Here is a 15,300-nt window from a genome sequence, read left to right as displayed (position 1 = left end):
AATGAGTTAAGCCATTGCATGATTCATTTAGTACTGTGAATGTAAATGTGTCATTACACTTAGAAATGAACAATATGCATGAGGATCACACTGAATGATTCGATACAAATCATTGGAGTCTAGCAGTGAAAATAACAGCGGTCCTGTTCACTGGCTCACTGTGCAACACAACAAGAATATGTATCAACCTGTCACATTGTGAACGGCAAAAAATAATAACGTGACAACACAAAAGACGCTATTCTGTAAACTGCCAGGTAATAAAGTTTATTAGACTTTCTCATTATTAAGATAATGATGAATTACTTCAAATTGCTCCATACAGCTGGCTTGAATCCAGCACTAAACTGTGTGGTGCATGAAACTGTGACAAAGGGACGTACTGAAATGGGGTTCCTGCTTCTGAACTTCACTAGAAGTGTATTTAACTCTTTGGTTTGGTTGTTTCCCATTTACAGAGCCAAATCACCAGCGATTTTTGAGCGCAGACACAGAACGCTCAGCTAGAGGACCGTAAGGAGCACTTCGCTGAATTTGACTGGACTAGAACCGCTGACTGCTTTGATAGCCTACATCCCAAATACGAACGACTGGGAGATATACAACGGCGCAAACTCCACGTTCTTGAACACACCCTAAAGTGGACATTTTCTCGCGAGATTTTCGTCGTTGTTATACTTTCAATGTTTTTGTATGGCTGATGCTGATATGGCTGCAGTGGTTAGCTAGTTAGCGGTTAGCATGGTGTCAAAAAGTAGAAATGGACTGAGATATGCCGAATAAAAATCAACACAAAAAGGTAAGTCTGTCATATCGGGTGGTTGTTTATACCTATATGTAAACTTGCAACAATCCTATACGTATATATAAATTAATGTCAATGTATCTATTCCGGGAGTTTCAGTTATGCAGCTAGCTAGCTACCAAGCTGGCTAACTTCGCTAAAGTCAGTAGCATCTTATAACCTGATTATTTTATTCTTGAACACCAGCTAAACTCTAGATTCCGAGCTTTTTACCTACCCTTGCCAACATTAACAACTTAAACGATGTAGGTATCTTACGCATGCTATGGGGTTTTGTAAGGACTACTGTAAGCTAATGTTACATGTGGACTAAATACCGATTAAGAAATTCCTTGAAGTACCAGTGTAGCTACATAAGTGGACGAACTCGCTACTTTAGGTCCAGTGAGTCTTAAAGCTCGAGGTGGCGTTTGCTAACCATCCAAAAGTACTAGCCAACGTGATTTAAAATGCGTTGTCATTTGTAAAGACTGCCTTGTGATTTGCCGGTAAGGTAATGTCAGTCAACTCATTTCCTGTAGTCATGGATTGCATTGCAGTTTGCTGAGTAAGTCCTTGTAATAATCAAAACTTTGCTAGCTAAATAACCACATAGTTTGTACTAGCGAACGCTTATATCCATAATTTCACAAAATAAACAGCACACCGCTTGGAAAGACTAATAGGACATATGTACACCATCTTGTTTCCACTAACGTTATGACCTCAAACGGCTTGTATGTAGATAAAAGATGAGTGCAGGCCTGTTGAGGTAGCTAGCATATCCCAATGAAAGACATTAGCCTAGCCTAGCATTGCTATCAAGAAGAATTCCTCTGTTAAGGATGTGCACATGACATGCAGGCATGACATGCATGATGCTTTCACTGTCGCTTCTCATATTGTAGTTCCCTGGTTATGTCTGTAGCAGGATAGTTGATAGTTCCATTGTTTTAGCGTTTACATTAGGCCTTCGTTTGGAACAAATGCATGGATATTTATTCGGTCGCGAATAGACGCAGTTATCTTCACTACTGTTGTGTGCTAACGCAGCAGGTTCCAACGTTGCTTTCCCGCGCCTTGCCAAAGCCAGGATGTTTCCCGGCCTAGCCCATAGACCATGGCAGGTCTTCTGCAGGGTTTACCTGCACCAACGAGCCCCCCTGTCACAATGGCCCCCTAGAGTGGCCCGTCCTTGCTATGGTGAGCATATTTTGGATTCATTGTGTTATTTTCATAACCAATATTGCATGACTTAGATCCATATCATGTTTTATCTTAGTTATTGTGTTATGAGTAATAAGGGTTGGCTGTGTTTGCACTTAACCTGCATATTTAGCTTCTTAAATTTTAGGCCTATTCAGGTAGTGTTCAAGAATTCAGATAAAAAACGAAACGGTGGTGTCTGACTTTCACTGGGTCCAGGTTGGCAGAATGGCGCCAGGGTGCAAAACGTGTGGCTCAGCTTCCCCGACTGTCGAGTGCCGTCGTTTGCCTGGGCGCAGGTTCAGTACTACTCGACCTCAGGTGGTAGTAAAGATGGGCCTCCTGCATCATCAACTGACCCCCCTGTCACCGCAGAAAAGGTGTTGGCAGCAGCAGCAGCAGGAGCAGCTCAGCCTTCCCCTGAAGGTAATGCGTTTGCTTGTGTTATTGCTATATGCATGTAGCTAGCAAAGTGCGTGTGTGTGCGTAAATGTTTACCTGTTTATGTTTTCCTCAGGTACATCTGTAAAAGATGGTGCTGGTAAGTTTTGTCTATTTATTCCTTTGTCACCGTTTGTTCACATTGTTCAAAACCATAATCATTAACCCACTCATCTTTTCAGACCCTAAGCCCCAAGGACTGACCAAAACAGAGGCTATCCAAGTAAAAGGTAAAACAGAGGTCATACTCTATAACGTGTGTCTGTGTGAGAGATTACTTGCGCATTCTAGTGTATGTAGATGGGTTAATGAGTGTGCATATTTTAAATGTGGACCTGTAGAGACTAAAAAAAGTGATATGACCCTGATGTGCCCTCAGTGCGAGCCGTCCTAAAGAAGAGAGAATATGGGATAAAGTACACCCAGAACAACTTCATCACTGCTGTCAGAGCCATGAATGAGTTCTGTCTGAAGCCCAGGTAAATGCAGAACATCTAATGGAGGCAATGATTCATATGCTCATTTGGCTCTGGAAATATGTGTTTATTTAGTCACGAACGGTGATGTGTATTTGTAATGTCAACAGTGTGTTTGTTATGTGACTGGAGTAATTTAGTTCTGTAGTAGAAGTTCTCTGTGCTGTGTCCTGACTAGAGGTTTATTACTCTGTAATGTCTGGCTGTGAACTCAAGACTGTGACCTCTTGTGCTTCTCTAGTGACCTGGAACAGCTACGGAAGATCCGTCGCCGGAGTCCACACGATGACACAGAGGCTTTTACCGTCTTTTTGCGGTCTGACGTCGAAGCCAAGTACATACTTTATACCGCTTTAATTTGCTAATGCAGACCAGTAATGTCTTTAAGTCTTACAAAGGAGCCGCCTACAGCGGTCTGCTTCCTCATCATCTCACAAGTAGCATCTACATATAATATGTATGTGAATGTCCTGATCTCTGAACAGTGTTTTGTGTCCATTCTGTCAGAGCTCTGGATGTGTGGGGCAGTCACGAAGCTCTTGCTAGAGAGAGAACTCTTCGAAAGGTGGTCGAACAAGAGTATGAAGAGAGTATGTACCTGAACTACCTCTCCTTTCCACCTTCATTTTAGTTTAATAAGCTGAATCCATTTAATGAGTATCTACCTTTAATGTATGGAGCACAGTAACTATGCTGAATCCATTTAATTATTATCTCCCTTTAATGTATGGCGCATAGTAACTATACTGAATCCAAACAATGGACCTTAACCCAAGAAGCAGGATTGAAGTCATCAGTTTCTTGTTATCAGTGTTAATAACTGACCCTTGTCACTTGTCACTAAAAGCCTTGGATTTTATCGCTCATTTTGTCACACTTGTTCCAGATATCTTCAGAAATCAACAGCTATTAAAAGAATATAAGGACTTCTGGGGAAACACTAAGGTATGTCTGTGACTAATATAAAGACATGTGATGATGGTGACAGGTGATTTTGTATAAGATTGCATATGTACAGGATTTCATTGATGACCTTCTGATGGCCAGGTATTTTTTCATGCAGAGGTGCATTATAATATGTGAGATGATAAAGGTTGTCACAAAATTACAAGTTATGCATTAGTCTTATTTTAATTGCTGTATAGTTATTCTACTGTATTAGAATGCATTGCATGCAATATAGTTAAGTTGTCTACAGAACATTATTGAGCAGGTTATTTTGTGTTTGTGAGTGACATTAACATCGTTATCATGATGAGCCTCAATATAATATAAATAAACTATAGGGACATCTTGACAGGTTTGCTTGACAAACAGAAAAAAAGATCATATAATGGAATGCATTCATGTTTTCTTTTCACATAATATTTGCCTGAAATCGCTTTTCTTTTCTAGCCTCGATCAGGCAAGAGGGCCACATTTTCACAAGGGCCGGGGAAGGTGGTAATGGTAGCTATATGCATGTAAGTCTCTAATTCAATTTCTGGATTCACTGGTTGACTGGGCTAGATTCTGTTTTCCTTCATGTGTCTTCAATATGTTTTTCTATTGTGTATATCAGTTAGCCAGACTAGAGTCACGTCCCTAAAATATGAACCAGACACACACCTCACGGTGCGTGTGTGTGTGTGTGTGTGTGTGTGTGTGTGTGTGTGTGTGTGTGTGTGTGTGTGTGTGTGTGCCGGTGTGCCGGTGTGCCGGTGTGAAGTCAGCCAGTGAGTGGTTTGTGGTGGCACGGGACGTCATGCCTATGGGGGCCTACTGGCTATTAGATTAAAGTGATTGAGTTTAGTAGGCATGTGTGCGGTCACATGAGGGACAGCCTGTCCTCCGCATCATGTCCATTCACACTTGGCTGCTAATGGGCCACAAGGGAGTTAAAACGTTACAGACAGACAGAGAGACTTAGTGTATATAATATTCTCATTGCATTTATAGGATGGATCCATTCTGCATGCTGTCGTGATGTACTAACATAGCATACTTACATGAATGTAATATGCTGGGTGATGCCATACTACCACTAACTAGTACTGTTAGTAGCAAAACCGAGCTCAGCGCATAGTACTGGTGCAGCAGCCATGCCTGTATCGCTACAGATTTTATTCCCCTTGTTGAGGATCTTTCTTAAGCCTTTAACATTATGTGATCTCGGGTCACATGCTTGTACTGATCATGGCCTCCTGTTGAGGCCACGGCTATCCTATGGCTGCTATGGCCACTGTTAATGGCGTGCACCTTTCATCGTGACCTCTGAAATGTATGATTACCTGCTGGAACCTTCTGTTTTGTTCCCTGCCTTTGTTATCCAGCATAGAGAAGGAGAGTGCACAGAAATTTCACATCTTCTGGGTGCACTGGTTGACCAAGCTAGATTCTATTTTCCATCATGTGCTTATATGGACCAAACACACGTCTACTTATGCAGTTTGCTCTGGTGTGAAATAGTTACGACATCAAATGTTTTCCTCTTGATGTGATTTTATTTATTTATTTATTTGAGACTTGGTGCACTTGTTAGCCAAACTAGAGAGTGGTAGGTTTACTAGACATGCTTCAGAGTGCCGAGTGTTACTTTGTGGTCTCTCCCTTCTATCTTGGCAATGTCTTGCGATGTGACCCTCTTCTCCACATGCATAGCAAACAAAGTCTTCATACCTTCCCCCACTACCTGGGCAGTGTCTCGCAATGTGCCCATCCTCTCCACATGTATAGCATATGATAACGGCCACTGGATTGCTTCTCCTGAAGCTTTTCCATCTTTTGCTAATAAGAACTAGAGGATTTCTACCCTCTTTGTTTCCTGTTTTTTGGAAAAGCTTACTCACTATAGCTGCAGCTGGGTGGGACTCCTTAAAAGAGGTCTGATTTCTTTTTAGCATTTTAGTCATTTTAGCAATAATTTCCTCATTGTCACAAGCACAGATGAGTCACAAGCATTTCTATGGTAGAGCGAGTCAGGGGATAACTTTCGTTGATCAAATCAAACTTCCAACATTGCCAACATCCTGTCACAATGTCAGGGGATCCACTGTATGTCTTAAAAGCTTCCAGTAGCTTATCTGCAAAGGCTGTTAATCTATATACGTTCACGCAGGTCTCCAGACTGGTGAGGATATCTAGAGGGTCGTGTTTACCAGGTTCAAACATTCCCACACTCTTTACCACTGCTTCTAACTCTGTGGGGGTAAGGCATTTGATGGTGTGTGACATCACCTCATCTCCGTTAGCTCCATTACGCACGGTGGTGGAGTGAATCCGTGCCATTGGGTGTTTAACCGTGGCACTTGAACTTTGGCGACTATCCTGTGAATCTGAGTGTTTAACCCAACAATCCTCATTTCCGGCGTTACTGCTACCAATGTCAGAATATTCAGTTGGAGACCTGGGTATCCATATATAAGCTGTTTTTCATCAAGTAATTATATACAGACCTGGCCTCTTCTAACTCGCTCGACAACACTTCCACTGTTGACATGTTGATATTAGCCTTGACAATTCCCATTTCTTTCTGCAACTGCACTTTCTCAATTTTCAAAATTGTGTCATTGACCTGAAAGCTTTTCACGTGTACCGCTCTGTCATTAAGAGTTAACTACCTGTACCTCGTCTAATCTTTTCTTGGTCACTTTATATGTGGCAAGAAGTCCTTAAAGGGCATTGGCAACTTTCCCTCCCTTGTTTTTTTGTCATGTTGGAATAATTCTCAAACAGGGACCCGGCCCACTCGGAGGGCTTATCCTTGGTGTTCTCTATTCCGTCGAACATCCCCTAGGAACCGTGTTTTGTGATGTATTTAACAATCCAATCTTTCATTCTAATGTTCTAAAAACACCACCAACAACAAGCTGGCTTTATTTGTCAGTCTGGCTTGATGTTAGTCCACTTACGCAACTCACTAGAAAGCTATGCTCTAACTGTCTTTCAGCAATGAAATGTCCACTTCTAATAGCCAACCACATCCACAACCTAAATTTAAATTGTAACTTCATCACGTCATGTCGGATCAAATCACAACCTATGGATTTGTGTTATAAAATGTTAAGTTATGTCTATAAAACTCTGTTCAGGCTACTACCCAGCTAACTTAGTTGAATACTTTGCCACAGTTTGTCAGGGCCGACCACACTTCTTCGGGTCGTATTAAACACAATGTTACACACGCCTATACGCCGGCTTAAAATATAACGGAGTTTAAAAAATTCTGCCACTGTCTGTTATCGTTAACAAAATTGCACAGAGCTGACCCATAGCCCGGCACCTCCTTATTATGGAACAAAGACGAGACGCAGATGATCCCTGTCCTTCAACTTCCTTTCTATGTTGTTTTAAATGTGCAGATATCCAGAAATAGATTTCAGAAATTGCATGATGGGTGGCTCACTAATTTGTCGGAAAAGGATGTTTATTTTGTGGGTGATGCAGCAGTCAGTCTTTATTTCCAGTAAAGTACAGTAACGAAACACGTAGAGCATACTCCGGATTCAGCTGTGCAGATCTGAACCACTCCAACTCAAGCCATTTACGGTGTCTAAGATGCCTCCGTGGCTTTTACTGTAAATGAGCTAGGCTTCTATGATAATCAGTTTTCTCTGACCTGCTGTCTGAGATGGTTTCCAGTGGCCTACCACCATTCCCATACTATGATTAATTGCAGTCTCTCACACCTCAGTTTGCTTCCTGGCCCCAGGTGCCAGGTGAGCAATACCAGTGTGGGTACCTTTCCTTTGTTACCATGATAAGATTACCATTTTGGAGATTATACTTGCCAATGTTTGGTGGTCCCAGCAGCTGCTTTATCGCGAATCTCATGTTCTCACAGAGAATCTACTGTAACTTCTTCCAAGGGTGTTTGGATCACAATATTGACATTTCTCATTTCTTCTTGTTCCAAAGTGGGCCTGGGGCCTTTAATGATCTGCCATTGTTATGGTTACCATACTGATAGTGGGTGCGTCGAGTCATGTGTGCTGTTGATTATTTTTTTCTCTTCTTTTTCACAGAAATGGACTGAACTTTTTCTTCAAGCTACTGGCTTGGGTGTATACTGGATCAGCCAGTATGTTCTCTGAAGCCATACACTCATTGGCTGACACAGCAAATCAGGTCAGTCTTGTCCGCCCTTACCAGGAATGTGTTTTCTGAATACTAAGGAAGGGTACTGTCATTCATAGCCTTTTCACTTACCATGTTGATTGCTCTCTCTACTTCTCTCTCTCTTTTCTTCTGTCCTCCTCTCCTGTCTTCCTTGCACAGGCTCTCTTAGCGATCGGCATCAGTCAATCTGTGAGGAATCCCGATGCTGTACACCCGTAAGAGCCGTGCCCCCCCCCCCCAAAGTGCTAGATCAGCTGAATGATGATGCACCCCATTTCTTCAGAAGTAGTTATTCACAACAAGGTTGTGCTGACCATATGTAGCTGATGGCCAGTTTCAGTTCAGCTTTGATTTGAATGAAATTCAATTAGATTTATTTATGAAGACCCATTACCATTGCCTCAGTGCTTTGATTTGCGATCCCTGACACCATTTTAAGAACTCGAAGTCTGATACTGATATTGTATAAGTATATATTTGTATGTGTTTCTTATATAAGTGTTTCTGAATATTTGCCCCCCCCCCCCACACACACACACACAGGTACGGGTTCTCCAACATGCGCTACATCGCCTCCCTCATCAGTGGCGTGGGCATCTTCATGATGGGCGCTGGCCTGTCCTGGTACCACGGCATCATGGGCCTGCTGCATCCACAGCCAATGGAGTCCCTCCTTTGGGTAAGCCACCACATGCTTCGCTCCGCACCACACAGCCTCCCGCTGGGCGTCAAGATCACAAGCGTGCCACTGCCGACCGCATCATGTTTCCTTGTCTTCCTCTCTGTCCCTTAGGCGTACTGCATTTTGGCAGGATCACTCGTTTCTGAAGGAGGTAGGTTGACGATTTGTCCTTTGGCACGTTTGATCTCACTGCAGTTTTCTGCAGAGAGCTTTTTTTTTATTTCAGTGAGCTTCGCGTGGCAGCGTAATTGCATCTTTTTAGTCTCTTCTGCCCTCAGCTACGCTTCTGGTTGCCATCAACGAGATCAAAAAGAGCGCTCAGCAGCAGGAAGTCTCCTTCTACGAGTACGGTAGGTGTCGGCGATCAGCCAAGTCCTTGATTGAATTTGTCACACTAGTTGTGCTTGTGTGTGCAGGAAAAAGTTTGAAATCAGAAGGACTTAACAATATGTATGCAGTAGCTTAGAAAGGACAGAAGGAAATGTGTGCGTGTGGTGAATGGGTAAAATTCATGCGTTTGTTCTGTTTTCTTGTTGTGTTTCTTTCCCCAGTGATGCAGAGTCGTGACCCCAGCACGAATGTGGTCCTATTAGAGGATGCAGCTGCTGTTATTGGAGTGACCATGGCTGCTGCATGCATGGGTCTGACTTCCCTCACAGGTAGAAAAACAAAGTGTTTTCTTTGCATGCAAAGCTCAAGCAAGAAAAATGTCTCTGTTAGTAGTGCGAGGGAGCTGTTAGTAGTTATGCAGTCCTATTCTTGAAAGGCTGGATCAACAACTCAACAAATGTCTGAAATCAGTGTCAATCAGTGTTTCAACCAGCAGAGGGTGCTAAGCACTCAGTCTCCACTTGCTGAACGGGATTAAATTTTTTTTTAAAATGTCCTTCAAGTCTTGTGGCACTGATTTGTTAGAATGTTCCCATAGCTGTGTATATCAGAAATCGTATTCATCTACTCCGTCTATCTCCCACACTCCTCAGGTAATCCGGTCTATGACAGCCTGGGTTCTTTGGGGGTTGGCACCTTGCTGGGCACCGTGTCGGCCTTCCTCATCTACACCAACACTGAGGCCCTACTGGGGCGCTCCATCCAAGCTAAGGACGTGGCAAAGCTCACAGAGTTCTTAGAAAATGACCCTGCCGTTAGGTTAGTCCCACAGTGTGTGTGTGTGTGTGTGTGTGCGCGCACTACTGCGTGTCTGTGTGTTGACATTTGATACACTTAGGCTCTGTGTGTTTGTGCATGTACCCTTTGTGTGTGTGTGTGTGTGTGTGTGTGTGTGTGTGTGAGTGAATTGTACAGGCACTTCTGTGTTTCTCAATTTTGTCACAGTTTGTCCTCTCAAATTTCTAGGGGTGTTGTATGTTTGGATAAACAATGATGTTTCTAATCGAATCTAATCCACACTTCAAATCCAGCTCAGAAATAAAGTACTTTATCCCCCAGAATTTTAATTTGGTGGTTACACTGAGTAACATGACCATAAGAGAAATATCTGCTGAAACCTCTGTCAAGTCAAGGTTGTGACATTTTGAATCGTGTTCGTCCTGTTCACCATCCTCCGCTCACGTTGACGGTCTCTGTTCTCCTCTTGCTCTGCTTGGTTTCCAGGGCGATTCACGACGTGAAGGCCACAGACCTGGGCCTAAGCAAAGTGCGCTTCAAAGCCGAGGTGGACTTTGATGGGCGGGTGGTGACGCGCTCCTACCTGGAGAAGCAGGACATCGACCAGATCCTCAATGTAAGGAAGAAAACAAATAAACCCTCAGAGAGAAAATACTTTCGTCATGCATTGGTGTTTATTTGCAGAAGCTCCTGCAGTAAGAAACACTATATTCTGTTTATGATGTACTATAGAGTTTGGCTGCGGTTACATCCAAGATCAATTATTCTGTTTGTGGTATAGTTTCTTTCATTACAGTGCATGTAGTGTCCCTTGCTTTCAGTGGAGTGAGTTAGCGGTTAGCTTAGCACTTAGTACTGAGTTCTCTCCACACACACTCTTTTCTCCCAGCAGCTTCTAGGAGGAGCACAGCAGTGAGAGGCTGCATAATAATGTAGAGATAAAGATATGAAACAGGTGTTACCAGAGCACAGTGTAGTTTCACAAACACAAAGACAAAAACATTTTCTGTTGTGCATGTCAGATAAACTGTATTAAGTCTGCATTTCTTTACTTGCCAGAGAAATTATAATGCTCTCAAACATATATGCATATAACATATATTTATATAAGAAAATGTGCTCTTGTTGTTTGGAATTGGAGTGACATACTGTCTGTCTGTGTGTGTGTGTGTGTGTGTGTAGGAAATTCAGCTGGTGAAGACACCTGAGGAGTTGGAGAACTTCATGCTGAAGCATGGGGAGAATATCATCGACACGCTCGGAGCTGAAGTGGACCGCCTGGAGAAGGAACTTAAGGTGGAGGCTCACAAACTCTCAGTCCCTCACATTCCCCGCACTCACCGCGATCCCTCGCAATCTCATTTTCTCATTCACATTCACTCTCTCCTCTTTTTCTCTCACACTCACTCAGTTCCTCCCGCCCTCCCAATGAGAGAGAGAGAGAGAGAGAGAGAGAGAGAGAGAGAGAGAGAGAGAGAGAGAGAGAGAGAGAGAGAGAGAGAGAGAGAGAGAGAGAGAGAGAGAGAGAGAGAGAGAGAGAGAGAGAGAGAGAGAGAGAGAGAGAGAGAGAGAGAGAGAGAGAGAGAGAGAGAGAGAGAGAGAGAGAGAGACTTTACTGTGGCAGTTTGTCAGAGCAATTTCTTGGACATTGAACAGAGGCACCCGCACCGCTATGTGATTATAGACAGAGGAAATACTCCATGTAATTCTTGATCAGCCTGCGTGATGAAAGGGTTGATGTTTTCTCTCTGGTGCTTATGCGTTGCAGTCTTGAGGAGCTGCAGAGGGTGGTGTGTAAGAGTTTGGCTTTTATTGATCCTGCTGCAATAGAGACAAACAGAGGGCATTGCTTTCTTTGTGTGCTTCAACAGGATGATGTTACTGATTCGTTTGCATGTGTGTGGTCTTTTTTTTTTTTATGTTGGAAGCAAAAGTCTGCCAGATTTAGCTATTGTAGGAATCCGCTTCAGTTTGCAATGCCCATTTCAAAGTAATCGCCAAGCAAGGATGTCCATCTTTCTGTATGTTTACTGATTGCTGGTTAAAAGAGGTGGGATATGTTTCATTTTGTTTGCTGATGGAGCTCAGAAGCCCAGGCTCATTTTAAGACATCCAGTTTTAGTGATGGTTATTAGAATATGTCATTAACTGGAGGATGTCTGGAACAATCTCCCAAACACATCTGTAACGGTATTGTTATGCACATAGTTAGGTGTATATGTGCACGGACCCTATATATCAGTCCCATTTGCATTTAGTTGCATGTTTATTTATATGACCTGGAGTGTTCTGTGTATCCTGTCTCTCATTGGCTGGCATTTCTGAGAATATGGGATGAATAAGGGCCAGTGATCTTATGGTGTTCCTTTTTCCTGAAATTCCCCACAGAAACGGAACCCAGAGGTGCGGCACGTGGATTTGGAGATCCTATAACGCTCTCTTTGGCAGGAGGAGAACGATGTATAGTCAACAGGAAACCAGAGAGAAGGAAAGGCCTGAGCGAAGGAGTCCGAGGAAGAGGAGTCAGCGTGTGCTCCCTCTCTCCCAACCACCTCACCTAAGATGAAGTCTTACTGTGCTCGATCACACAACATATTCCCTTACAAGTTCTTACAACAAGCTTCAGGAGAAGGTTCATTTTAATTTTATTTTTTATTTATTTTTTTCCCCCTCATTTTATTTTCTGCCATAGTCAAGCTAAATCAAGGGGTCATGTGACCATCAGCCCAAAATTTTGAGTGTGCATCCTCAGACCACCTCTTGAGTCTATGGTCTTGTGTGTTGGTGCGTGCGTGTGTTGGTGCGTGTGTGTGGGTGTGGGTGTGGGTGGGTGTGTGTGTGTTGGTGCGTGCGTGCGTGCGTGCGTGTGTGTGTGCGTGCGTGCGTGCGTGCGTGCGTGCGTGCGTGTGTGTGTGTGTGTGTGTGTGTGTGTGTGTGTGTGTGGCTGGCTGTCAGCTTGTGGTTGTGCAAGCCTACTATACTTGAGTGTATCCCACAGAGTGAGGGATATAGGCTCATTCCACCAGCCAGTCTGCTGCAGATGAAGTTTCTCTAAATGCACTTGTGTTCTGGTTTGGGTTCTGCCTTGGCCGTTACTGTGAACCCGACAGGTCCACACTGGAATCATGTACTCTGACTGCTCGAGAGCCCCCGTCGAGCACCCGAACCAAACACAAACAACCACAGCACTTTCTGCAGCAGACACTCGCTGACCTCGCTTCAATGGACAAGTGTTCTCTTTTCCACTACAGTGTATGAATGCGGTGTGCTTTGCATATAGCAGAAATGCAGCCAGTTTATAAGGAACATAATCACTGCTCTCTAAAAAAAAAACTAAAACAGAGAAGAGTTGTAGAAATGTTATATACTTCCGTCATAATGGATGAGTTTGATGCAAATTGGCCTCACCAGATTATTGTGAAGAAAGGACGGGGCTTTTCAGGAATCACGAATGATGACAGCTGTAGGTACCAGTGTTACCACCGAATATGGTCATGTTAATATTTTCCATAAAGAAGAAGGATTTTAAATGTAGATTGAGTTTTCATGGTGTGTTTTTGCTGGAAAAGAGAAGAGTAGCCGCTCTTGGAAAAAAAGACACTGTGTATGACATTTCACTGAGTCTTGCAGTGTCAGACGTCAGACATCAATCACAGCAAATACTCATGTGTACACAAAATGTAAAAATCCAAAGATTGCAACTAAAAAAATAAATAATTCTAAGATCATTATTGTCTCAGACCTAACATTGGGGTACTACTGATATAAACCCAGTGGTTACCCTTCTAGCATAATAATTATGAATTAGTTAATGAATGGGGGCATTTTCAGACTACTGAAAGTTCCTCTAGAAATACTTGAGTGAACTCATATATAGGCTACCTCCTAATAATATCCTTATACACTTTCCATTTTACACGGTCCATTCACTATAGTTATTTCGTTTTAAGCTACCTTATGTAAGGCCTCCAGTACTTGCTAACGGTACTAACTCAAAGGTTCGTTACAGTGACGCTGTGGCATAGGTTAAGTTATTTGTCAGCATGTACCTGTGCTTAATGGTGGTGTCTTCGTGGGGAGTCTGAGAGGCTGCTGACTGCGGTGTAGGTTGCCTGCCGCTTGAACTCCTGTCTCCAAATCAAAGTGTTTCTCTGGCCGTTTCTGCCGGGTTCGTAGGCTTCATGGTCTCAATCTTACGCTCATCTTGTTGAATATCAAGTGTCATATACAGTAACACAATTTTGGTCAAAAGAAAATAACTCCTTCTGTATTCTAAGGCAGTGAACACCCTAGCTGCATTCTGTATATTGATCATTATATGGTCTGTGAATTCAAAATAGACATCCTTGGTCAACCCATTGTAGACTATGCTAACCGTGTAAACCAACAACCCCCTCTGTGACCGTCAAATACAGTATGCATTCACTGTTGGTTTTTGTATATAAGCCCAGACTTACAAGTATCTCGTATGACCCTTGGTCTGCAGTGATGTAGAAATCAAACATGATTGTGAGCAGATAGACCTGAGCGTGAGTGGACATCCTGAACTGAATGATGCAAACCCTTCCTGCCTTAGTGGTGGGCTGGAATTTTGTTTAAGGAGGTCACAAACTATAGTACATATATTTTTAAAAATGTTTATCAGCATTGTTAAAGATTTCTCTTGGTTTGATCAGTGTAACTGTTGCAGAAGGTGATTGAATAAATTGCAATTAATTTATTAAACTGCATTCGAGCTTTTCTCCATTTCTTTAATGTTATCACATCTTGTTTATTTAAACTGGAAGACAATTTCAAATTGGGTCTTTGGTACAGTGACGCTGTATTATTTATTATTATTAAATCCAGTGGACGTATTCGTAGGTGCAAATGGACCTTTCAGCATTGATCTTTCTTATAACGCATAAACACCAATGTAAATATAGCCTAAATGTCACTTTTCAATGGCGAAATCAGCCGTTGTCGGTGGAAAAAAAAAATCCCCAGGTCCGCCTGCAAAACAGAGTAGCCTCCATTGGTCAGCGAAGTCATCAATAGAGCTGACTTCCATTTGGATTGGCTCAGATTGCTTTCAGTAAAAAAAATAGTCTAACCTAGAATTTCACAATCCCCCCCTTTGACTAACGAATGGGGTGCTGTGCGTTTCGTATTATAAACGAAGAGCCTGCCTTTGACATTTTGCAAACACAAAATCTGCAGCGGAATGAAGAAGGTAAGGTAATCTGAAACGGCGATGAGATGTTTCTGAGTTTCTGTTGGATCGACCCCAAAGGGATTACTCGATGTTCAGTAAAATAGGAAGAAAATATTCATAGGCGCCAGAAAATTATCGGGGAATCATTCACCGAATAATGGTCAGTGAGCGTTTGAGTGTGTTTAACAGAAAGAGTGGCGATAGGAGAACAGCAAACGCTGTCAATCTTTGACTGTTCAGGGCACTGAAATCATGACTACGAGCTGTCAGGTTTTGCACCATTGCGTTTTGT

At 42.8% G+C, this 15,300-nt stretch overlaps 1 protein-coding gene across 2 annotated transcripts; it reads left to right on the top strand.

The window, feature by feature from the left end:
* Positions 1–510: 510 nt before the first annotated feature.
* Positions 511–12,652, top strand: slc30a9 (solute carrier family 30 member 9). Of its 2 annotated transcripts, none has more exons than XM_012833926.3 (20): positions 511–799; positions 1,841–1,987; positions 2,210–2,416; positions 2,508–2,531; positions 2,614–2,661; positions 2,811–2,910; positions 3,149–3,241; positions 3,415–3,497; positions 3,794–3,852; positions 4,303–4,370; positions 7,911–8,013; positions 8,164–8,219; positions 8,548–8,683; positions 8,798–8,837; positions 8,965–9,036; positions 9,238–9,345; positions 9,670–9,835; positions 10,301–10,430; positions 10,997–11,110; positions 12,203–12,652. In XM_012833926.3, exons 2-20 carry the CDS (start codon positions 1,879–1,881, stop codon positions 12,245–12,247), a joined length of 1,761 nt encoding a protein of 586 aa, XP_012689380.2. In that variant the 5' UTR covers positions 511–799; positions 1,841–1,878; the 3' UTR covers positions 12,248–12,652. The 2 variants fall into 2 exon arrangements, with proteins under 2 accessions (XP_012689380.2, XP_012689378.2); XM_012833924.3 differs by having other exon boundaries at positions 512–799; positions 1,838–1,987.
* The last annotated feature ends 2,648 nt before the right edge of the window (positions 12,653–15,300 follow it).

The sequence above is a fragment of the Clupea harengus genome, chromosome 20 (assembly GCF_900700415.2).
Source record: "Clupea harengus chromosome 20, Ch_v2.0.2, whole genome shotgun sequence".
Taxonomy (NCBI): domain Eukaryota; kingdom Metazoa; phylum Chordata; class Actinopteri; order Clupeiformes; family Clupeidae; genus Clupea; species Clupea harengus.
This window is presented reverse-complemented; position numbering and strand designations above follow the sequence as displayed.